Consider the following 25,272-nt stretch of genomic DNA (forward strand, 5'->3'; position numbering starts at 1 on the left):
AGTGAGGTTATATCACTGCTTTTTCAAATAACGGGTATTTGGATCAGCACTGACAATCGCTGCAGGTTCTTTATACTTACAACCCATTTCTGTCTTTTGTCTTGCGATGCTTTCTGTGAAGCCACTGAAAATCTGCTTTTAATGGTTTTCCTGGAATACTGAGCAGTCTCATATGAAATTGGCTTATGTTGCCAAAGCATATGCTTATGCTGGCACACATCTGGTGACACAGACAAAATTCATCAGGGGTTTCATGCAGATAGCAGCCGCCACACCATGCCACCTTTCCCAGACCCTGGAGCCCTTCACCAAAGCACACCCCAGACTTGTGCTTTCTCTCACTGAGGTGGCACGACAGCAAGAAGCCATCACATATACATAAATCTTACTCTGTCATTTGTCTAAGGCTGACAGTAGGATTTGGGACAAGGAACCCCAAACCCCTCTAAATCCACCTTCATGAACTTACAGGCAGTACTCTACGACATCTCACAGACTTCCTGCAATCCCATCACACCCTTAGTCTCTCAGCTGTAGTGAAGGATGAGGACAGGCTGTGGAGTTCTACTTCCTGGAGAGCATCACAGGGAGCTCAGAGGAAGTCCAGCCAGGCAAGTGATTATTCTGCCCCAACTCTCTGCAGGCTGCAAAGCTCAGAAATTAACTGGAAGATGGGGAAAGGACTGGAACACTGCACATACTTTCATGTGCTTTTTAACCGTGTCCCAAAGCCCTCAGCCTTCCTTAACAACCAACTCCATGAACAAAGCCATTAATTGCCATTTCTGCACATCTGTTGAGAAGGCAGGGACAGCTTATACAAAGATTCCCACATAAGGTACCCTATAGCTTGTAACACCTCTACACAAGTATTTCTCAACTGAAATAAGTCAGGTGTTACTCCCAGTGACAGCCTTTCCTCCTCTAAACCAGCAGCACCCAGGAATGTGTATGTGTTGTTTTCAGTCTTGCACTGTAGCTGCTTGCCGTCATGGGGAGCCTCAAGTCACCTCATGGCATCATGGGAGTTGACTTCTTCTCCTACCTAATAGTGACAGGACAAGAGCAAACGGCCTCAGGTTCTGCCAGGGAGGTTTGGGATGGATATTAGGAAACATTTCTTCTGAGTGGTGAGGCAGTGGCACAGGCTGCCCAGGGAGCTGATGGAGTCACCATCCCTGGAGGTATTCACGAAATGTCTGGGTGAGGCACTGAGGGAGGTGGTTAGTGGGCACGGTGGGGATGGGATGGGGGTTGGACTGAGTGCTGTAAAAGGCCTTTTGCAACCTTAGTGATAGTACAATTCAAAAGCAACAACAGCAGATGCTCGCTCTGGGAGCATGAGCTGGATTAGGCTCAAGCTCTGTACCAATCTTTAAGTATCAGACGAGTGCTCAAGCAGTCTTATCACAGATACCTGTAGAAGAGTTTTTATTTTACGTGGCACCAAATTTGATCCATTTGAGAAATTCATCATAAAAATCACAACAGAGGTGTACATAAGCAGTAAACAGTCCACATTAGTTTCCTGCCAAGTAGTTAAATTTGGCACTGTTTTTTTTTTTTTTTTTTTTGTATCCAGTAAGACTCTGAAGAAAACTACAGCCTTGTGTATGTGAATGCCATGAGAGAGGTGGGAAAAGGGTTAAAAATGCACAGAGGAAATGTGTGTCATATTTGAAGGACAGTGCTTTCCAGTCAGCCTCAGTTACAAGACCCAGCAAGTTCTCTGTTCCTGTTGTTGAAGTGCAGCCCTGAAACTCGGCTGGACAGAGCGGTTGGGAGCTTCTCCAGAAGGTGAAAGGGAGAGATGGGAAAGAGGTTGGAAGATAATTTCTGCAGACTTAAAATGGGTTTCACAGAAGAGCATGGGTGTTTATTCCCAGTCGCAGTGGGGTTAAACAAACAGCAGAAGCAAATTACTGCTCCAGCTGTCCCATCCGCCTGGAGCTGCTCTCACAAGTCACTGCCTCTGTGGCAGCTGAGCAGCATGCCAAGCTCCACTGAGCCACTGCAGTGGCTCACAATAAATCACTGCACTTTGCAGCTGGTATTTTACAGCCCGTTAACAAAGGCAGTTCAAGTTTGCTCTACCTGTGAGTCATGAATTTACTGATTTACTTTTGGCTCCTGGTTTGAACAACAGGCTCTACTATTTGTTAATGCATGGGGATAAAAGGGTGGTTCTTTCAGGGACAAAATGCATCCTCTGCCCAGAGGTCTTGTTCATTTTGAATCTTGGTACAAAAGGTGGACCTAGCATTCAACATTTTAGGATTTTGAAACGTCTCAAAAGTTAGAATCTAAAATGCATCCTATGAAAAAAGGCAGCAGTTGTTAGGAAACACGCTTAGTATTAGCTCCCCCAAATAACAAGGATATTTCTCCCATACTTACAGTCCACTTCTCACCCATACAGACTGAGTGTAAAAATGAAGGTCTTCATTCAGAACGGAGTTGACAGGCTCACTGAAGTGCAGCTCTCTGCCCTTGCAGCACTCCAGTGCAAACAGACTGAGGGAGGGCTCAGCGAAAACCTGGTGGGGGGGGGGAAAAAGCAGTGTTTTACTCAGAGCAGTCTAACTTCATGATGCACACGTTTTACCACTTCAGTTTCATTTCCACTTGCCTGGGGGTTAGATCGGGCTCCCTCAGCGAATATAGAAGCAAAGAAAGAAAAAGTGCATCGCCCAACAAAACACATGTGCCTGAAACATACTGGATTTATCAGTGGCATTGTCGTGGAATTATATTCCCCACTGACATAAGGCAGAAAATGAGCCACTTAGAGATGCAGAGAGGCCTTTGTTTGCATTTGAAAAATCTCTCTACGATCTGGTCAGTATCATCAGGCCCTTGGTTGCTTTTCAAAAATCCTGTTTATTTACAGCTGGAACAGGTTACAGCAGTTCTCAGGGTGATCTGCAGATTGCTATGAAAGCAGTGAGGCAAATCACAAGACTGTTGTGTGCTGACTGCCATTAGCTATTTGATGGTTTGTTCACTGGAATAATCTTAGGGATCTGAAAAATGAAAAATGTTAAAAGCAACAGACCTAAAAAGTTTTCCATGTTTTACAGACATTCCTATTTTTCTTCTGACAACCTTGAAAAAATTAACATTATTAGTAGAGACATCAATCTCATACAGAATTGCAGCATTCTTCACTTATGCCTTTCTCTACAGGAGAGAGACTTTCTTATGAAGTAAATAAGATCACCTTGCATAACTGTGCTACAGCTGCAAGATCAGGAGAAAAACAAGGGGAAACTCATTTAAACATAACAAGTCTGTGTCTTAGAATCACAGAATGCCAGGTTTGGAAAAGATCTCCAAGATCATCTAGTCCAAGCATCCATCTATCACCAATACTTCCCACTAAACCATGTCCAAACATTTCCTGAACACCTCCACAGACGGTGACTCCACCACCTCCCTGGACAGCCTGTGCACCTGCCTCACCACGCTTTCGGAAAAGAAATTTTTCCTAACATCCAACCTGAACCTCCCTGGCCCAACTTGAGGCCATTCTTTTTTGTCCTACTACTGTTACCTGAGAGAAGAGGCCAACTCCCACCTCACCACAACCTCCTTGCAGGCAGTTCTAGGGAGCTATAAGGTCTCCCCCGAGCCTCCTCTTCTCCAGACTGAGCAATCCCAGCTCCCTCAGCCGGTCCCCATAAGACTTGTGCTCCAGATCCCTCACAGCTTCACTGCCCTTCCCTGGACACACTCCATGTCTTTTTTTGTAGTGAGGGGCCCAAAACTGAACACAGTACTCGAGGTGCGGCCTCACCAGAGCTGACAATCACTTCCCTGCTCCTGTTGGCAACTTACACAAGCCAGGATGCCATTGGAGTTCTTGGATACATGGGCAGAGGCACTGCTGGCTCATGTTTAGCCATGTATCTCCATACAAGGAATACTTAATGGTTTTTCAGCTTTTTAAACTTGAAATCATAAGCATTTTTTTGCAATTTTTATCCTGATGTATTTGATAAAGGAAGACAGAGTAGGTCTGACTGCTACAATCAGCAGCCTTTTTCTTCAGAGACATCACACTGTGATAGCCAGCTCACTGCAGCAGGCAGAATTTCTTCTGTAACAAAGGTATTGCCTCAGGTGAAATGAATGAAAAAATATTGAATTATACTTTATAATTAAGAGAACATAACTTTCATGTTTGAAGAGGCACGTGCATCTGAGTGAAGTATCTTAAGAGCTTAGCTGTGCTTCAGCTCTTACAAACTTACTGGCTCTGACTCAGTGCACTTGGTATGTAGGTGGTTGTTTGGTTGTCCAAATCACAGAATCACAGAATTGTAGGGGTTGGAAGGGACCTCCAGAGATCATCGAGTCCAACCCCCCTGCCAAAGCATGTTCCCTACAGCAGGTCGCACAGGTAGGCATCCAGGCAGGTCTTGAACATCTCCAGAGAAGGAGACTCCACCACCTCCCTGATCCTGCCTCAGAGAAATTGCTTTCCTCCACTGACTACTGCAGAGACAATGTGAGTCATGCTACTCTTCATGGACAGGGCACTGGATGGATAATTTTAAAGAAGGATCATTCACCTGGCAAGATTTTTTTTTTTATAAAAAAGTTACACTCCTACAAAACGAATGCTACGTGCAAAGCGGGAAGAGATTAAAACTCATCACTGTCTTAATTTTGGAATGTCTGTTCTTCCCATCTGCCTTCTGGTGGATGAGGTGTGTTTATAGCTTACTTTGCAATCTAGAACAAGAGATTGAGTGCACGTAGCTACTTCTCAGGTTGCTTTGCTGAGCAAGGCATTGCTATCACACTCCAGCTTGCAGAAAGCCAACTCCCTTGGCACTGGCTTTCACCTAAGTGGAAAAGCCACATGCAGAATTGGTTCAAAAGGGAGAGTTTTCACAAATGCATCAGAAGGCATAGGAAGCACCAGGTGGCATCCTTGTTGTTAGACACTGCTACCAAAGCCTATAGGTACTTCGGTTTTGCAATATCCAATATATTAAGGACAGGGATGCTGTGCTAGTCAGAACAGTCAAGTGATCGAGCATTATCCATTTATAAATCGTCCAAACAGCAAATGGGTTGAGTCCATTAAAATGACTGTACATGGCTGAGATAACTTGAACTTTAATGGCCATGTGAAAACCAGCAGGTTTTTCAGAATCCCAGTCTGTTAATATGCAGCAGATGTTGCATCTGAGACACGCTGGGAACTGATCACAAGGATTGATGCCACTCTGTCCAGTGAGACCTAGAAGGATTTCACTGATCTTGGCGCAGACGTGAAGTCCAGAAACAGAAAACACGCTGCTGTCTCAAGCACTGAAGCTGTCACGTTTCCATAACCATATATAGAGCAATGCTCTGGTTACTCACTTTATATATGCTTTTTTACACCATCAGCTGGCAGCAGTGACTTGGCCTGGCTTTTCTCTCTCATTTTGTTTTCTTAGCTCCATAGAAACCACCAACAGTTAAAAAAAAAAAAAACCAAGAAGGTTTTGAGGCTATGCTACTACACTTTTCACAGAGACGTTTTGTTTGTTGCCCTTCTTTGAAGGATGCTGAGGTGCATTTTAACTCATTTTCAGGCTGAAGAGCCATCAGTGATAGGTGAGAGTGTGAGACTGCCAGGACCAGCTTACTCCACTAAGGACAAATCCTGATGGACCAGAGAAGAATGGGGCTCTCTGAGGGCCAGAGGAAAGGCAGCTGGAGACAACAAGATACAAGAGGAGACAAACAGACAACCTAAGTTTAGGACAGTACTTTAAGTGGACTCCACTCCCAAATTTTGAAAGATGAGATAAAGGCATCTACATTAATTCACCACTGGCAAGTCATTCCCAAGGCTAGGTTACATTAGCTTCTTTTCACAGTTATTTCAGAGAAAATATCTGAAATGCTACTTTCTGGTGAAGGGTTGCCAACTGCAAGAATGACAATGCACTAAAGAATTCATTTAAACTGATCTTGTGTATTGAGGAATTAACTGCCTTGCTTAAACCAACACCAATAAAGTTTTGAAGGTTTAGTTTCTGCTGTTTTTAATGTCAATATCAACGAGGAAGAAACTCGAAAAGATTTAATACATTTAAGAGGCCAGTGATGAAGGAAGGCTATATTTACATAGTGTTTTCAAGGTACAAGCACCCCTACGAACTGTTAAATACAATGATATTCTTTACTTAGCAGGTGTGGCACTCTATGGTTAATATATCCCATAATGCAAGGAAGGAAAATGAGAAAGCCTTCCTCCTTCCCCACATTGTGAGGCTGAAAAGTTAAGCCATGGAGATCGACACAGAAAAGGTCTCTCGTGCATCTCAGGTTGGCTCAGCTCAGCCTTTCCTCTTTGACTTTCACCTTCACTTGATGGAGAGAAGCTGTGCACCACAAAATTTTTCGCAGTTCAGAACAGGATTTTGTTCATTTTGAACAGGATTTTGAACATTTTCAGTTCAGAAAATATGCGAAGCAAGTTGGAAGCATTAAAGATCAATGCAGGGCAAGCTTCCTTTCAAAAGCCTTTTCTTTGCATTGTAAGGCTTGGGTGCCTGATTCAAGGAGACAAAATAGTGTAGAGATACAAAGAAAGTAACCAAAAGTGCTACAACTGAAACCCAAGTGCATGTGGAAATTTGCACACATTTCCTTATAATAAAGATAGATAATTTTCACTATGAATTTTGTCCAAAATTATTACTAATCATCCCACTGAGAAAGATTTACCAACATAACATATTTTTTCATACATCTTTTTTGGCAAACTTAGATTTGGCAAACTCAAATGAGAAAACCCAATAAAGCCAAACAAATCCACGGGGTTGCAAAAAAAGCATGGCCGCAAACTCATCACGGTCCCTGCTGACCTGCAGCTATGCAAACGGCCTTTGCCAGAGTCTCACTGGAGAAGCTTCAATAGCTGTATTACAGAATCCTTGGAAAAAATCTCTGCTTTTTAGTCTCGACTCATTTATTATTTACCACTGTTTTTGCTGAAGTCGTGCTCTGCTGGCTAATCCCTTCAGTGTGGGAAGGATGCCTGGCTAAGGGAAACGAGACTGCTCTGGAAGACAGCAACACCCACAGTCCGGCCCCAGCTGCACCAGATGACTCATGGCCTGGCCCTAGGAAATACTGATTACTTTTTGTATCTGATTTGGTTATTTACCTCACGGGAATGCTGGGAAGATTAGTTAACACCTGTATTTATCTTGAAGATAAGCAATATGGAAATATTGGAAATATCATGATTAATCAGAGGAAGAATAAAGAACCTCAGAAGAAAAGAAGAAAAAAAAAGCATCGTATGGCCCTACAACCCAGACATCATTTCTGTTTTTAGCAAATGAATTTAGAATTTTGACAAGCTCTGGGATTGGTTTAACTTTAAGGATGAAGTTAATGTTTTAGAAGGAAAAGTAATTGCTTGCTGCAACAATCTTGGGTACAGTTATCCTGGTAATGGCACATTATGTATCATGGGGGAGTCCAACAAAATAATGTGTCTGCAACTAAAGGTGAGCCTCATTTCCTAAGAACATCTTATAAGGGTCTCCATCACATAAACTCTTTGAGAAACAGTGTCCCAGTAAGCAACCACAGCCCCATAAAGGCCCCAGCTGACTTCATGTGCTCTCTTGCCTTTGGGCACGTGGTCCCAGCTTTCCTTTTCCCAAATTCATGGCAGCACATCAGGCCAGTCCATGCTGACACCAGCATGAAAACCCACGCCTCTGCTGCAAATGCAGCAACTCTTAACCTGTGTTATGTTCTTATCTACCTGCACAGTGGGCATCAACAATAATTTCAGCAAATTTCATCAGTGAGCATCTCTTTAACAAGGTTACAGACTTTTAGATAAAGGGAGACAATGAGAAGCAAGCTGCACGAGCTCCAGTGTTCCTACTGCTATGAAACAGACATGTATCCTACCAATCTAACTAGGTTTTCAACATAACTGCCTGTTCACTTCAGGAAATTAATTACTAAAAGATACATTTTCCAGCAATTTTTTCTCCACTTAGTAGAAAATTAAAAAGACTCTTTGCACTTTGAGAAGCAGCCCTATTCAGAAGAGAAGTGGCTATGTAACATATCATTATTTACCTTAAAATCTAGATTAACACACAGGTACTGCAATACTGTTTTTCTTCCCAGAATGTTGAAAACAAAGGATATTATTTTCTTATTATTGTGCTACAGAAATGCTTTCTTGCTTCTGCATAACTTCTTCGTAACCCATAGCTTTTCCAAAAAAATGGTTGAAATTGTTCTCAAAAGCATGCGTAATTCCTACATGATGCTAGTGCATAAATGGGGAAATAACCAAAGTGGTATCATGACAATCTGAATTTCAAGAGAAGTGGAGGAGAAGGAGTGCACGTGTGGAAGGGCTGGGGGCAGCACGCCATGTTCAAATGATAAGAACTCCATTTTTCAGTGACGAACCCATAAAGACATCTCCCCAGGAGCTAGAAGTCAACCATTCTAAAACAGTAAGAAATCAGACTGTCACCAGTCTGAGCCTGTTTTCCTATTCAAACCCATTTCGTGTTGCTATGAAAGGGTTGTTTTTGTTGTTTCTTTTCTTTCTTTTTTTTTAATTGGGTCAGCCCAATGATTTCAAATGACATTTTTCGATTCAGCTTTTAAACACACAACATTTCTGGCAATTTTCAAAATAAAAACAAAAAATTTTAATTTTCTAAGAATGTGTGTATACATTTTTTCATTTAGAAATGTTTGCTATAATTGCAAATATTCTGCTTGCATCAAAACTGCATTATTCTGAGAACAACGTTTTCTCAGGTCCTTTCCTTTTCTTCAAGGAATTGGCTAATCTATTAAAAAAAATAAAAATCAGCCAAGGAATTGCAGAAGTTACTGCCTGGTTCATACAGACCAAGGCTTTGCTGTTACCTCACACAGTCCCAAAAATACCACTGATATCTCACAGTATTTTTCCACCAGGCCAGAAAAGAGCACCAATGTGATGAAAGAGTACTACAAACAACTAATTTCAAATCTCAGTTGGTGTCCCTGCAGGTGTTACTGATCTATGCTCACTGCTCTGTTTCACAGCTACTTTGTAATTAGCTTCTCACACACACACACACACGGAGACAAGGTACATTCAGTGCTTGATGTCAGGGTTCCACATTCTCCCTTATATGCATGAGCTACCAAGTTCATAGAATCACAGATTCACGCTCTAGGACTGAAAATGGGCTGGTATTTAAACATGAACAATAGATGTATTTCCCAAATGTCTCAGCAGAATTCAATAACGCTATACAACAATTCCACTTTGGAAAACATTTGCTGCTCTCTTGAATGAGCTAACAGAAATACCTTGTAATAAAAAGGGCTCTGTACCAACAATAGTGCATGGCAGACAATGCACAGAATGAACTATGGCTGTTTCTGACCACTGACCAAACCTACTGCTGCGTGCTTAACATCACGTCTGTGCTAAACAATGCTTCTGCACATTGTCCTGCGTGATTAACACAGTGTGTCAGGGGGGTCAATGAGTGCATTTCTCTTTGTAAAGCAGGTGTGGTTCAACAGCATTTTACAGTATTAAATGCCATCACTTTGAGGAACACAAGGTCTCCTATTTGCAAGTAAGGAACTGAACCAGAGGTGCGAACCACATACAAAGCACAGGAAGATGTGCATAAGCTTTCCACACAGAGCTTACTAAACACACTTCTTCCAGAGTTTGGCCCTTGGTATTCAAGGGCTGCCAGTAGCTTATTACTATGCCAAATTGGGGAATTTGGATGAGATCTATCATTTCATGTCAAAACTTTGTTCTGACTTAGCAGAGCAGAACACAAAAGCCTAACGTGCAAGGAAGATGTTCAATCTGAAAACTAGGCTCTCTGTGAAAAGCTATAGTTCCACTGAATTCAATGCAGCTAGTCCTGCGTAAGCTAGCAAAAGGACCAGCTCTCAGACTTGAGCTGTAGATCCTTCCCATCCCATGAGTAGCTTTTGGTGTTCTTTTAAAACCTGTTCACAAACAGAAAGAAAAGGACTTTGAAGAAAAGTTTGAATTGAGTAGTCTTCACGATCTAGTTTCACTGTTAGTAAAGGACACATGTTACATGGGTTGAATTTGTCCTCTTTGAACAGGGCAGGAGGAAGACTTTTGGAGAAGCTGGTCAGTGCTAGAAAGGAGTGGGCAGAGCAAGCACATGCTTCTCCTTTACTGACAGCATTATGGACAATTTATGTTTTATGCTTTTTCATAGGAGCACACACAGATATCAGACAGAAGCACAGACATTAGAGAGTCCAGAAGCATGAATTCTGTGTTCCGAATTACAGCAAGATCCAGCAAAACTGTATTTGTCTTGTAGTGGATAATTCAAAACATTCCTGTCCAATTTCATGGCCCTAGAGGATCCTGAATCTCACTTACTGATACAATAAGTCATCTGACTTCAAGATCTGCGCTTGGGTAGTACAATCAACATGAAAGTCATAGAAAGATGTCCATGTGCAATAATTACTCGTCCCATATATCAGGAGTCACTAGGGAAGAGGATGGCCAGAAATGAGCTTTGAATTGAATTATCTGATGTGTCATACACAGCCCATATTGCCATGTGTAGCATATTATATCACTTTATTTATTGACTCAGAATTTGAGATGCCATTAGAACGCAAAAACCTTTTTAGCACTTCTGCAAAATGGTAAATTAAAAAGCATAAGGGCAAGTCTATGCTACCATGTAATTTCAATTTTGTGTATACTTTAAGACTGAGTCTTGGCTGTAGGCCTAATATAAGAAACCCCATATGCTTAGACAGCACAACAAAAAGCAACATCTTGCTGTGTACCAAATTGCTGAGCTGTATCATAAATGCCAGTTAGAAAAACATCAAACAATGCAACTCCTACAAAAAAGAGTAACCTTCAGCCCAGAATATACAAGCATCCAAGAGCGTGTGCCTACATGCAGCCTGACTTGTTCCAAGCCTCAAAATCCCATAATCCAAAAGAACAAACTTTACTCTTTTCCCTGAGTGGGACTTTGTTTAACGCGAGCATTCACTTCAGACATCTGACTAATAAAAGAGTTCCAAAGCATTATTTTTTTTCAATGAAGTCCTTACGTATTCGATAGGCTTGAGGGATTTGATTGCAGCAGTTGGGCAGCCACAGGAAGGGAGATCAATGTAGAGGCCTTCTTCCAGCACACAATGATTGTCATCAATTTCCCCTTGGTAATACAGGAGCCAACTGCAAGAATAGAGTAGCAAAAAAGATTAGCAGCTCAAGTTGCTTATTAATAGTAAGGTTTTTCAAGAGTTAGTATTTGTTAAGGAAGCGAAGGATAAAAAAATAATCTGTTTGCTTTTGTTAAGCTTGTGTTTTTGTAAAGCTAAAGTGACTTGAATGGCTGTGTGACAAAGCACCCAAAACATAAAAATCAAATCATGTGATATAGAAATTTCAGTCCTGGAATCAATAGACACTAATGGAAGGCAGATACCTCTCCTGCACAGAACTCTTAAAATCTGGAATAAATTCTAATGGGAGTTAAAAAAAAGAAAAAAAGTCACAGTAACTGTGAGCTTCCCTTCCCACAGGGAAAACAAAAGGCATGCTATGCAAATCAACAGCAGGGCAACGCTTACTGAGCTACATTGCAAGACAAAGTCTAAGATGTGATGGAATATGATCAGTGTGTTATGCTGATGATCTGAAATTTAGTAGCATTAGGAAAAAAAAAATAATTACTTAAAATGGTGGCATGTAAAACAACACTTACCAACCCCGAAGAACCTTAAAAGAACATGGTATGAATGATGTGAAATCAGAAACTTCTGCTGTGAAATCTATACATGCTCCTTGGAAATGTGTATTACTGAAAGCTTTGAGCTACAAGAACAAAACAAAATAAAGCCAATGACTAAAAGGGAAACAAACTCATTGCCATTAATGTTAGCAGAGATAGTTGTGGTCTAAGACATATCCATTCAATTCACAAAGATACAATAAATAGAATGAATTCTCAGTTAAGGAGTCTTTTATAGCTGCTTTCTTTTCTAGAAAGATTGTGTTTCATCATCTCTGAACCGTGTCTAGGAAGTTGATGTTAATATCACTATTACAGTCATGTTAATGTAGTGGTAACAAGTGTAAGTTCAAATGCAACAGAAGAGGGCCCAGAGAACAGAGAAGGCTAGGACTGAAGGATGTTATCTTCTACCTGAAATACTCCTGAAGTGTGGCTAACTGTTGGTATAGCTCAGTAATCCAGGTTTCAAAACTGGAGGAGAAGGCATTAACTAAAAGATACAAGGCTACTGTTAAAAAAATGCCTTGAAATATTCTGTTCCCTGAGTGACTGCAGGAAGTTTTTTGTTCAAAAACCAGCAGGGGAATTTCTGGGGGGCAAGCTGGTGCAGCTTGGTAGATGTAGCATGGCTACATTAACTTCTTTTAAAGTTCAGCTGAGACAGTTTTGCACATCATGGTGAAGAACTTCAAGACACATTTAACTATATTCCAGCAATAAGATGTGCTCAGTTCACTCTGAAAAGTAACAAGGTTGAAAGCACTGCAGTTAAAAAGAAAGAAAGGAGAGAAAAAAAAAAAAGTGAGAAAAAAAAAACACCAAACAGTAATATGACATTAGCCTATGCTCATTGTCAAGTCACTTAGAATTCTGTGCTCCTAGGCTGGTATAGTATAATGGAGATGATTTTCACTTTAAAGCCTGAAAGAGAGGCTGGATAAGAATACAAAATTTTACTTTATCAAAAGAACAGCTCATATTTTGTAATGGAAGAAAAATACTACGGCTGTTGCAAGCAGGACTTCCCTATCATGTCCCAAATTGGCCTAGCTTCCTGCCAAAGAAAAGAAATCAAATGCTCTTGTCAGTACAGAGAGAGCAGGCCAAACATAAGCATTAGCAAATGATTTTATGGAAAAACTCAGACAGCATTTTTAAAGAAATGAATGCATTTTCTGCTGGAAAGAACAAGAAAAGCTTAACCTGGCCTTTGAGAAAACACATCAGTTAAAATATGAAGGATAAGGCGTAATTAATTTTTCTATAAATATAATTGCAATGCTATGTTCCAGAGCATCTGTTTAAGCTGTAATTATGTACTCTTTTCTATGCATTTAACTTAAAAAAAACTTTATAGAAGTATATACACCATTGTTCTTTCATAGGCCATACACTATGCAACACTTTCAAAAAAAGATTTGTAACTCACTTTTATATGGCATATGTCTAAGAATGAATGATGGTCTTCATCTCACTAAAGCTAGGATGAAGTATCAATTCGTCAATGAAAAAAACTGCGTATTTGTTATTACTCTTAAACTTCAGCTAATGATGCTTTATTGGGTTCTGACATTACTTTATCAGGTTCCACTTCCTATGAAGTCAACAGACAGAATACTGAAAATACACACAAGTTATCACAGCAGTTCTCTTTGCTACCTACATTATCTGCACAAGCCAACTACTAATGAAAAAGGCTTTGTTCTTGCTGGGCAAAACAAAGTTTCCTTTTAATAAATAAAATGAATCACTTAGAAGCAGCCATTTCAGTCATTCTTGCACCACATGCACTTTGTTAGTGATCCTGGCAGAAGTAGAGGATCAGGGCAGTTACTGAAAAGATTAAAGAAACTTTTTTTTTTCTTTTTTCTGAAGAGCAACTAAAAAAGTGGAAAAAGACACTCTTATAGACAGCAAACACAGCACACTTTGCTCTGATCTACGTGTATTAATGGTGGGAGAATGGATACAGAATCATTCAAAATAACTGGCGTATGGCTTATAGAAGACAATACTTAAGGACTCGCCAACTCATATGCACCATGTATTTTCCAAACTACAAGACTGTTGCACATACGGAAACATTTCTTTACCTTGAATGGGAAAATGTTCATATTTAACTGAATACTACTCTTTACTCATTCTAAGTGATTAAATATTTCCCTACAAAGACTTACTGAAAATATTTCCCTTCCTAAAAGGACTGTAACGACGCAAGTTACATTCTTCCTTGCTTTTAAGATGGAATCCTATAGTAACCAGGATTGTGAGAAGTCAGGATAGTGTTTTTTAAAAACAAAACTAAGAATTTTATTAGACAACACAACAGGCAAAACAGTCTCATATAGATCAGTAATTTCAGAGGTGTGTGTGTGTGTGTGTGTGTGTGTGTGTATGGGCCGTTCCGAAAGCAATGCCTCCTATTTTATTATGTTGGCCCACAGTGTCAGAGGCAAATGCTGGTGGTATGGCAGTAGTGGATGTGAGCAGACAGAGGTGGTGGGTGGTGTGTTTCAGTAATGGCAACAAGCCATGTTCCAGAAAGTCATGCAGATGTCTATAAGCGTGGCATGCAGGCTCCTGTGAACTGCTGGTGAAAATGCACAGCTACTGGTAGGGTAGTGACTATGCTGAAAAAATAGCGTTTTGTAGCTGAGAATTTGATCTATCAAGTAGTGTTACTGTGCTCTTTGTATCTGTTCTAGAAAATAAATAGGAGGCATTACTTTCAGAGTATCCTACGTCATACACAAAGATTTTTAAAATTGTTGCATATATCACTGCAAAATTAAAGACTGTAAACAAAACGTATTGAAATTTCATAGGTTTGCATTGATCTTAAGGATCTGGAAAACCAAAGTGAAACAATGAAAGAATTTTTCCTGGGAGGGAAATGCTGAAAAAGTAGAAGAGCTGAAGAAGGACAAATATATTACATTTATCTTCAGTTTTCAGGATCCCATCAGATTCATCAGAGCCAGTTATTTTACCTAGTATCATTTACCAAGGCCTTAGAGTGAATGAACTTGCAAATCTTTGGCCTCCAACTGCCATATAAGTAGGTCTGGCAGGAAATCAGTGTTTAAGGCTAAAATAATACACCAATTATATCTTCAGAGAAGAAACATTTCCTGCAGTCCTGGGGTAATCATAAAATTGTTGAACAAGAGAACATAGAGAAAAAGAAGGGTGTGGTCAACCTGCTAAGTAACACAACGTATGCATGTCCCACATGCTTATGGCTATGATAGCCATCAAGGAAGAGAGAATAAAATTATTTCCAGATGACAAAATACTTAACATTTCTGAAACACAGCCATTGAGCTCTAGATTTCCTTTCCTTTGGAAAATGTCAAGTTTTCCAAAATACATTTTTCCAAATTTCCTTGCTTAAAAGCATGTAACAGAAAAAGCAATATAACCACTCAGATCACCACCCATGCTAGCAGCCCACTGCAGGACAGAAAAGGATAAATAAAACCAAAAATGCCAGAAATGAGAAGAGCCCTGCTTGGGCAGAACCTTGTGGGAGACAGAGACTATGCCTGGTGATAAATACAAACATTTAGAGCAGTTCTTAAATCGCTCCAAAGGTATGTTAATGGAATTAAGATAAAGACTAGAAGTGCAAATCCTCAAAATTACTGCTTCTTAAAACTAAAGTGCATTATTAGCAAGGTAGATGTAACTGTTTGAATGTGTCACAGAAGAAATACATCTTGTATTTGTTATAATCATGAAATTCCAGCTTTCCTTTCAATAGACCTACAAGTCTGAAGCGTGCAGTTCAATTTTCTGCAGTTTATACTTCATCATTCTTCAGCTCATACATAAGACAACATAGCAACAAACCAGATAGAATGCAAAATAATGGAAAGAACACATGCCACAAAGAGATAAGTGATATCAAGTTTCCAGGAAAAAAAAAAAAAAAAAAAAAAAAAGGAAAGAATAGGAAAATAGTTGGCCAGAAAGATCCAAATTTACCCAAGTCTACTGTACTGCTTCCAATTTTTAGGGACAGAATACTAAAAGGTGTGAATTAGAATAAAACTAAGAGCAGAACATTGGCAAACATAGCCTTTACACATCTACCAGCTTCCTCAAGTTATTCTTTAATGTACAGAGATCACAATACTGAGATATTCATCTGAAGAAATGAAGCGAGAAATTCAGCTTTACCTGTGTTTAATTATTAAATGTGGTTTAGTACTAGACACTGTTACACAATATCAACATACCAAATGTGGAGGCTCATTCGTTCCAAGTGGTTCCTGCAATAATAAATATACATACAAGCATATGAACAAATAAATGAATAATACAATAAATAATAACAACAAAATGAATTACAATCAGTTTCCAAGAAGGCATGTCAAGTTCCTGAAATTTCTAAACTACAAATTCAAGAGCAGAGATGCACATAGTTCCCACGTTCTTGGCAAAATTCTCTTTTCGCAACCTCTGCCACCAGATGCCTATAAGTTCATTATAGGTGCCTGATTGTTCAGTCCTTTTCTCCACAGAGAAACTGCATCTTTAGTTCATGTAACTAATTAATTAGTTCATGTGACATGGAGTAAAGTCAATGTAAATCTATTCGGATTTAAGTATATTTATTGAAAAAATATAAAATTCAGAGCAATATTGGGACTTTTTTTTTTTTCTCCAAAATATGCTCTTCAAAATAAGGCTTAATGTTTGTACCTTTCCAGTTTTCAGTACAATAGTATCATTTATTACATACTTATTACTGAGAATTTGCTTTGCTTTCCATTAGGATGACAATCTATTTGGTCAGGTTACTACCTTGGATTTAAAAATGGATTAAAACTATTTTCTGTTTTTATTCACCATACGCCTTACAAATATTTCAGTATGAAAATATAAAAAAAACCCCACAGCCACATAATATGGGCTAGAAAATTGAAAGACAAAATGCTCAAGAATTTATCAATCAGGCAAAATCAATCTTTCCAGGCCAGGTTATTGTTCCATGAACGCAGCCTGACAAAGGGAAGTTCTTATGAAGTTTCCCCATCAATTTTATCATTAAAGAAAGAAAGATCCAAAGTGTCCATTTCAGAAAGACAAGGTACAGCCTCTACATTGTACAGAGTTATGGTATGTCATCTACAAGAGCCTTTAACTTGTTTCAAATAAAGCAGACAAATTGATAACAAAACTATTACAGAACTGCATATTATGAAACTATTGTAAGACTTCGAACTCAAAAGTCTGCTTTCTTTTGAGTTTTTCCCTTAACAATCTCCAGTAACTCACCAACTTAATAGGTCGAATTGACATAATGATTTTACTGGATCCTCCCCAGTCAAAGAAACACTTATATTTTCCTTTCTCCAATACATACTGTTCTCCACAGAAATATTTCTGTTGATAAGCAACCCACCTGAAGAATGGCAGAAAAATAAAGAGAAAATGTAACATTTTCAAGGATAGTTTAATGAAAATATCAACAATTTTCTTGGGAGTTTTTCTTGACTAGCGTATCAGTGAAATGTCAAATTTGATTTGAGGCATTTAAGTGTCACACACTTGATTTACTGTTTTTACTTTACCAACACTACTTGGACACTTTGCTTAGAAGCCTAGAGGAAAGATACTTGATTGATTATTTCTTAAATCTCTCTCAGGTCAATCTTAACTTGCTCACCATCACCTCCAAGACAGAACTTTCTTCCAACTTTTCCAGTTGGAATTAAGAAAAATGGTATAAGAAGAAAGAGAAATAAATGAGGAAGTCTTGACAGGATGAGATAAAGCAAAAATTTTCCACAGTTGCCTGTTTGAACTTCTCATGCTTTGCTAATCCTGCTGTAATTTAAGAAGAAACTGATCAAGGGTGTATCTAGCCCTAAGCATGCTTTGTCAGCTGCCTAAGTAGGCAGAAGCTAGTTAGGGAGATGCTACTAACCTGGCCACTTGTCTTGGTCCATTCCTTTCTTAGTTCCCTGGAACCAAGGACTGTTCTTCTAGCACTACTAGGGATATTAGAGGACATCTCCTTTTGTAGTCCATTTAGCATTTTATACATTTAGCACCATTTAATTATGTCTTAGCTTACTTCCCCCTGTATTACTATATATTTTTATACCCGCCATCTTTTTGGCTGCTCAATTTTATGAGTACCAACTGAAGATTCTCATAATTAACATGACTTATTTAACACGCCATGAAGAAATTGGTATCATCTGTAGATTTGAAGAGTACTGTTTGCTTCCTGCTCCCAGATTACTAAGTCTTCCTGAATAAAAATACTCACTATATCCATTAAATAAAAACAGATTTATCATCAATGCCTGAGAAACTGATGATTCCTCTCTATTCAGACTCTTCACTTCGTACATGTGAGCCAGCTTTCAGTTCCTAACAGAACTTTTCTTCCAATTCCATGCAGCCTTATTTCTTCAATAAGCTATGCATCACTCTGTCAAAGGCTTTTACTATTATTATTTTTATAGTACTGTGTCCACAGGGCTGTCTTTAATTCATGTGCATATCAACTTTCTCACAGAATACCAGAGATTTAGTGAGGCAGCACTTCCATTCACAGAAGCCATAGTGACTCCTTCCCTTCAGACTGTGATTAACCATGCATTCCATGATCTTATAGATTTTGCCATTTTACTGTGGACAGAAGGCAAATCCATTAATCTATAGGTCTCAGGGAGCCCCTTTTAAGCCATTTTTTGAGATGAAGTTATGTTGGCAATACATCAGACCTGTACACAATGGGCTGTTTCCAACCATGAGGTATGCACACTGGCCAGTAGTTGGTAGCCTTGCAACACTGCTCAGCTTATCCTTCATTCCAACTTCTGTGGTTCGCTATATCAGAGTTGTTATTTGGTGCCAAGTATTCCAGTTCCCTCTGTTTTTATGCTTCTGGCATTGGTGTAGAAGCACTTGTAAGCTCTGTCCTTGCTTTATCACTTAAAACTGCATATGCCTGCCAACTTATTTACCTTCCTTATTTATTGCAGTTGTACTGTTTACTTTCCTCCTGAACTTCACATAGGCATATGGAACATCAATGAAGTCCATTGCGTGGATTTAATCAGTTTGGACCATGTACTCTTCAACAGCTTTTGCTTTAGCCCCTTAGCTTTTAGTTTAAATCTTTCTCTAAAGAGGGTTTCAATTTTCAGTGTCCATGGCCTGACTTTATTATGATTAAGGCACAGCACATCCTTTCTGTACAGGCTCCATTTGTATCTACAAGGTATTCCACTTCTTAACATACCTAAAATCTCACTTCTGTACCACAACACTCTACATTACTACCAAAGCTCTTGTATTATGAAACTACAGTCTATGTGATTTCTGGAGGGACCTCACAAACTTTCTGTACTAACAAGAGCGCACAGATCCAAATCAAGATGTAGGCATGAGTTCTAGAGAAAACATTATGATATTTTTTCATTTACCAAGGAAACAGAAATAAACAGTGTTGTCCTCCAACCATTTACAACTTGTTCCATGTAAAGTACCTCCTGTCCAAATATTATCTGAAAACAGCTGGATAAAAAAGTACATAATACTTCCAGTCATGTATTTCAGCAGACTTACACTCCACTTTTCACAAGAATCGACCCTGTTTCTGGGCCAAATCCAGTCTGTTCCAAATCAGGAATTTCTTCATTGATGATGTCCAGTGCTTTCCCATCTTCATCATCGGATTGAAATAGTGCCACTGATGACTCTATGAAATCCTAAGAGGCAGCATATGAGTTAGAGGATACGATGCCACAGCTCAGTGCTACTTCACTACATAGAACATTTTGTCCAAGAGCTGCACACTGAGGGATAGTCCTTTATAAAACAATGAAAAGGCTTAGGTCCTTGTGAAGATCTTTAAGGGAGACTTTGGTATTGAAGAGCCTAGCTGGATGCCTGTCAATCTTACACGTTCTTCATTTGTTTCTCCAATAGAGAGGAAGAACCTGCTGCCTTTTGAGTACCACCCTTCTCTTTATGAGAAAGATAGTGCAAAACTGCGTGCTTGTGAATGAGAATGGTGAGAGTGAGCATTTGTCTTCCAACAGCTTCACAAATGACTACTCCAAGCATTGCCACAACTACAGACTTTTAAATCAAGTTTTCCTACTTTTTCCCTTCCCTGGGGCAAGGCAATAACCAAGGAGAGTAAAAGGAAGACCTGGGCAATCGTAGATTATTTTTTCAGCAAAAAGGGTTTGTAGCTTTTGGAGATGTGTCCTGTGTGACCAAACACACTCTACAGCAATAAAACAAATCTCAGACTGTATTGTTGTATTCTGCCTTATATAATTGTGTGACATTGTTTTCCTTAGCCAGATTACTTGGACAACTTTAATTAAAATTGAGCTTCAAATATCCACCTTTTTAAATACTTAGCAATTTTAACAACACAGTTCAGTCACTGTTTGGTAACATGGAAAACAACAAACCATTCACTTTCCTTCTTTAAACTTTTATCCAAAGCATGAACTCAATTCAATTTCAGTGTTTCTGAAACATTCTGAATGTTTTAATGAGTCACAAATTAGAACGTTTTGCAAACTGTTAAGCAAATACAGTAGCCAACAGATTGACAAATAATATGAAGGCATCACACAGGAATTATTACATTAAGTACTTTTTAATGTAGCAATTAAGCTACAGTCCTCAGATCACTATGCTGAAGGCTACAGTGAGAAAACTAGCCTTACAAGAATCAAAAAAAGCACTTAAAAATTAAGGCCAGACCAAGCACGCAGCCAGATGGAAGAGGCTCTTTAAAGGAGACCGTCCTTGTACACAGGATTCAGTCATAATCAAAACCAATTTTAGAACACACATTCAATGTGTCAAGCTCTGCATTGTTTACAGGATATTAAAAACTGATGCAGCAAATTCTGTAGTAAAACTGGCTTTCCTACTATGTTGACCATCTACCTCTTCCACTTATTTAAAAAGTTGCAACTACTTCAAGTATGCACTAGAAATTCAAGTACAATGTCTGGTAAAATAATCAACTGCAGTTTCAGGCTACTACCTAGAAAAAAGAAAAAATATTAGTGCAGTTTTAGTGACAATGAGAAACAGCTAACTTAACAGCCCCAAAGCAAGAATTTTATATGAGTTCCTGAAAAGCCACTGAGTTCATATATGCACTTAATTTCTTTAAATTTTAAATACTGAACATATATCCAAAATTTTGATTTAAAACACATTTTAAATACAGTCATGACTTTCTCCTTACAATTTTCACTGTGGTTTCTTGTAAACAATATGAAATACTTAAAAATGAACTTTGAAGACAAGGCCAATTTTTAATCTGAAAACATCAGTGGGAAAGTACTCTGCTGCACTATAAGAGATTCAGAAATTGGTCTTTTCCTGATCATGACAAACACGAACAAACTCCAGCTTCACAGATTTGACTCTGCAGAAAACAGCAAACATGACCAGTCCCCCAAATCAGCACACAGTATAAGCTGCTGCCCTCCCTCAGGAACTTGTCCTGCATTTGACTCCAGTGAGTCCAATGTAGCTGCTGATAACAGAGCTGCCAGCATGTTGGAAAATAAAACTCTGCATGACCTTTCTCTCTTTCAAAACACCCTCTGAATCCCTTCATGAGAGCCTGTAGCAATCTGTAGCAGAAGTATTTCAGATAGATAAAATCTGAAATATCTTGCAGCATACCTACACGCATGTGCGTCTTTAACAGAGAATGGACAGGGGTTGCATTCACAGTCCCTGCTTTGTGAGTGATGAAGAAAACTTTCTGATTTCACAGGAGATAAAACTCACGCCTCAGCTCCACAGCAATAGTTGTTGTGTGTGCAGAAACATGGCTTGAATATTCCTGTTGCTAATAAGCTCCCAGTGAACCCACCATGGTGAGCATAGTGCCAGTGAAACACTTGAAAAGCTTTGCACAGCCACATTTGACATTCTGCACTGACACAGGCTAATGAGGTATACTGCACTCAGTCCAGTTCTGCAGTCACTGACGTGCTCCTGCACCATGCTTCCTGCTCAGAGATGTTTGATCAGACTCTGCCTGGAGCTGACTCAGGTAAGCAGGGCTTATTAGCTTGGGATTGTGCTGTGTGAGCCAGGCTAAATTGTTTTCAGGCTTGGGCTGGCCTTATAGACAACAATGTCAAGGTCATCTGGTGTCATGTCTGAGTTAAAACACTATGCAGGGAGCAGTACAGCTAGAGGCGGCACTGGTGAGTATCTGAACGGAGTAGGGGTCAGTCTCCTCTCTCCCTGTACAAGCTGACCATAAATAACTCAATACAGCTACATTTCACCGATTCCCTCATGTTCTGCAGTAACTCTTGAATCCACCTGACTAAAAAAGAATTTTCAGGGAAGAGGAATAAAGAATCTGGTATCTGGGAACAACCCTACTTAGTCTGAGACTATTACAGCCATTACTGTATTCTTCCTCACAGCATTGGTGAGATGATGGCAACAAGCTTGTACGCTCTCTATGTAGCAAGGGGCCTGATGCACAGACAGCTGGTTTTGCATTTTTGCCCAAGTCCTGTTGAAAACAAGAGTTTGGCACTAAAATGTTTTTAAGCTTCTGACCTTAAATCAGATAGAAAGTCACAAAGGGAACATACGGCACGCCTTAACACTGACCTACGTATTGTGCATCAGAGCATGACAGTCAATCTGTTGGTCAAGCCTAACAAAACGGCACTGCCATCAGTCATTTTACTGACTCCAGACACAAGCTAGCTTATCTCTTTACATTACGAGGAAAAATTTTAATAGCAGAAGTATACACTGATATACATTTACATATCAATTTGAATAATATATGTTGATAGTTGAATATGAATGACACATTTTCAAAATGCTAAGGATTTGAGTACTCATCTTACCTACTGTAGGCCTGAATCAAATTAAAGTCACGGAATTATTGAAAATCCTGAGATGGAAAGAACCTACGATGATCATCAATTCCGCCTCTGGGGCCCTCACTGAACTACCCAAAATCCAAACCCTACATCTGAGAGCAGTGTCCAAACACTCCCTGAACTCTGACACCTGGGGCCGTGCCCACTGCTCCGGGTAGCCTGCTCCATGCTCACCTAACACCCAGCTGCCCCTCCCCTGACACAGCTCCATGCCATTCCCTCAGGCCCTGTCACTGTCACAGAGAGCAAAGCTCAGCGCTGCCCCTCTGCTCCCCTGCTCCCCTCGTGAGGGGCTGCAGCTGCCATGAGGCCTCCCCTCAGCTCCTCTGCTCTGGGCAGCCCAGGGGACCCTCCACCGCTCCTATTATGCCTTGCTCTCCAGATTGTTGAACATCTTTCTAGCCCTCTTTGGATCCCACTAACAGTTTTTTGTCCTTCTTACATTGTGGCAGCCAAACCTGCACCCAGAGATCCAAGGTCTTCCTGTGCCAGCTGCAGAATTTGGTAGTTCCTTTGGCAGTTCCTCTTGTTAAAATTACATGCTACACATAATTGTGGCACATACAGTTGCCTATACATGCATAAGCACAGAACATCATCTCTGCTAAACACGTGCACAATTTTAAATCAGTATATATGTGATTTGCTCAACAGAAGATTTAAAAATATTAAGTTACTCAAATACATTATACATAGCTTGAAGTGTAAGAAGCAGTTAGAAGTAAATTCCTGCCAAATCTGAAAAATAAATTATTCAGAGGAGAACATTTTTCTTCAATTCATCGACTTCTTTGAATTAACTGAATTTCATAAAAACTAAACCTGCATGTTGTGAATTTGAGCATGACTCCTTTTGGCTCCCATTAACTCCACCCCACTTCTGCTGCAAAATAATAGTCAGTGTTGAGACAGTGACATTGCTTTACATGCCTGTCTTCAATCTTCACAAAACTCATGGTTCAGGAACATCCCATCACATCACAAAGACTGGATAATCTCAGAGTCAACAATCTAATTCTCAAAAGGAGCCACTCTTTGCAGCTGCATTTAAAGAGCAAGAGCTCTCACAGACCCGGAGTTTTTATTATTTCATTGTTGCCCCACACAACATATTTTAGCAGAAGAGATCTTATCACCGTGATTATTCATTATTATGCCAAAATTTTCTGGCACAAAAATTACGGAGACAGAAGGTAACACTGTTTTAAGGCTTTCAACAGCTGCTGTGTTGAACAATCACTTTTTGGTATTAATAAACAACTACATTGTACACTTAATGATGATAAACTTTTAAGAAAAAACTGCTTTAAGAAAAGTATCCAAGAGATTTGAATGGCTTGAAGTGCAGAATCACAGAATCGCAGGGGTTGGAAGGAACTTCCAGAGATCATTGAGTCCAACCCCCCTGCCAAAGCAGGTTCCCTACAGCTGGTCGCACAAGTAGGTGTCCAGGTGGGTCTTGAATATCTCCAGAGAAGGAGACTCCACAACCTCCCTGGGCAGCCTGTTCTTCCACTGCTCCTTCACCCTCATCATAAAGAAGTTCTTGCACAAATTTGTGTGGAACTTCCTATGCTCCAGTTTCTGGCTGTTTCCCTTGTCTTGTCTCCACACACTGCTGAAAAGAGTCTGGCCTCACCACTCTGCTTCCCACACCTTGGAAAAATCTTGCAGTGGGACAAGGAGTTCCATGTGACACATTCCTTGCATAAGTTTTAAAAGGGCTACTCAGAAGTTGCCTCTGCTATACAATGCATAGAGTCTAAATTTCAGCAACTGGGATAAGACTGACAGTGAAGTTGGGCATGACTTGGAATGATCAAACAGACAACAGCTGTACCGTAAATGAAAAATAACATCCCTCTTTATGTATAGAACTGTGTATAATTTGTGTGAAATTCACAAAAGTACTTACAGCCTGAAGGAACCGGAAAGACAGGAGAACACTGCCAGTTCCTCCCCATGTGTGTGTGTCCTCATAATCTCCTTCCTCGAGTAAGTACTGGCGGCCTTTGTAGCGTTCTTTGTCATAGGCAACCCATCTAAAGCAATCACACAACAAAAGAAAGAGAAATAACTAAAAGCAAAACAACTCCATACATGATTTTCCATAACAAATAAAAGAGGACAAAAACATCCTAAGAACGCTCATATCTTAGACTCAGCTAACAAACAAAGCAAGACTTGTTGGAAATCTCAACAAGCACTCAAGAAATGTTCCTTGCGTATCAAATCCTTCCATGTAATTATTTCTCCAATAACAGTTTATCTGTGTAATGTTTCTAGATGTATCTCTACTCATCAGTCATATCCCCAATACCAATATTCAGTACTATAGAGGTTAATGCATCTAGCTGCCATAAAACCCTGAAATTACCAATTGTCAGTGATAAAACCCAGTGCAAATCTTCCCCATGTTTTCATAAATGAGGAGATACCACCCTGCTGTTAAAACTTGGGGATTTCAGCAGAGGAAGATTTCATCCATTCCCAGTACTTCCTGTTCTAATCTATGGATAGACAAG

General features: G+C 39.7%; 1 protein-coding gene across 1 annotated transcript in view; it reads right to left on the reverse strand.

Annotated features, from left to right (window-relative positions):
* CRYBG3 (crystallin beta-gamma domain containing 3) overlaps positions 1-25,272 on the reverse strand; it is a gene marked incomplete at both ends in the record, with an annotated part of 46,654 nt that overhangs the window by 5,242 nt on the left and 16,140 nt on the right. The window contains 7 exons of the mRNA XM_079549609.1: positions 2,398-2,537; positions 11,134-11,260; positions 11,793-11,902; positions 16,064-16,096; positions 17,106-17,232; positions 19,413-19,555; positions 24,663-24,789. Of these exons, the coding sequence (XP_079405735.1) occupies positions 2,398-2,537; positions 11,134-11,260; positions 11,793-11,902; positions 16,064-16,096; positions 17,106-17,232; positions 19,413-19,555; positions 24,663-24,789 (807 nt within the window). The remainder of the gene's footprint in view (positions 1-2,397; positions 2,538-11,133; positions 11,261-11,792; positions 11,903-16,063; positions 16,097-17,105; positions 17,233-19,412; positions 19,556-24,662; positions 24,790-25,272) is intronic.

Source organism: Tetrao urogallus, assembly GCF_951394365.1.
Source record: "Tetrao urogallus genome assembly, chromosome: 1".
Classification (NCBI taxonomy): Eukaryota; Metazoa; Chordata; class Aves; order Galliformes; family Phasianidae; genus Tetrao; species Tetrao urogallus.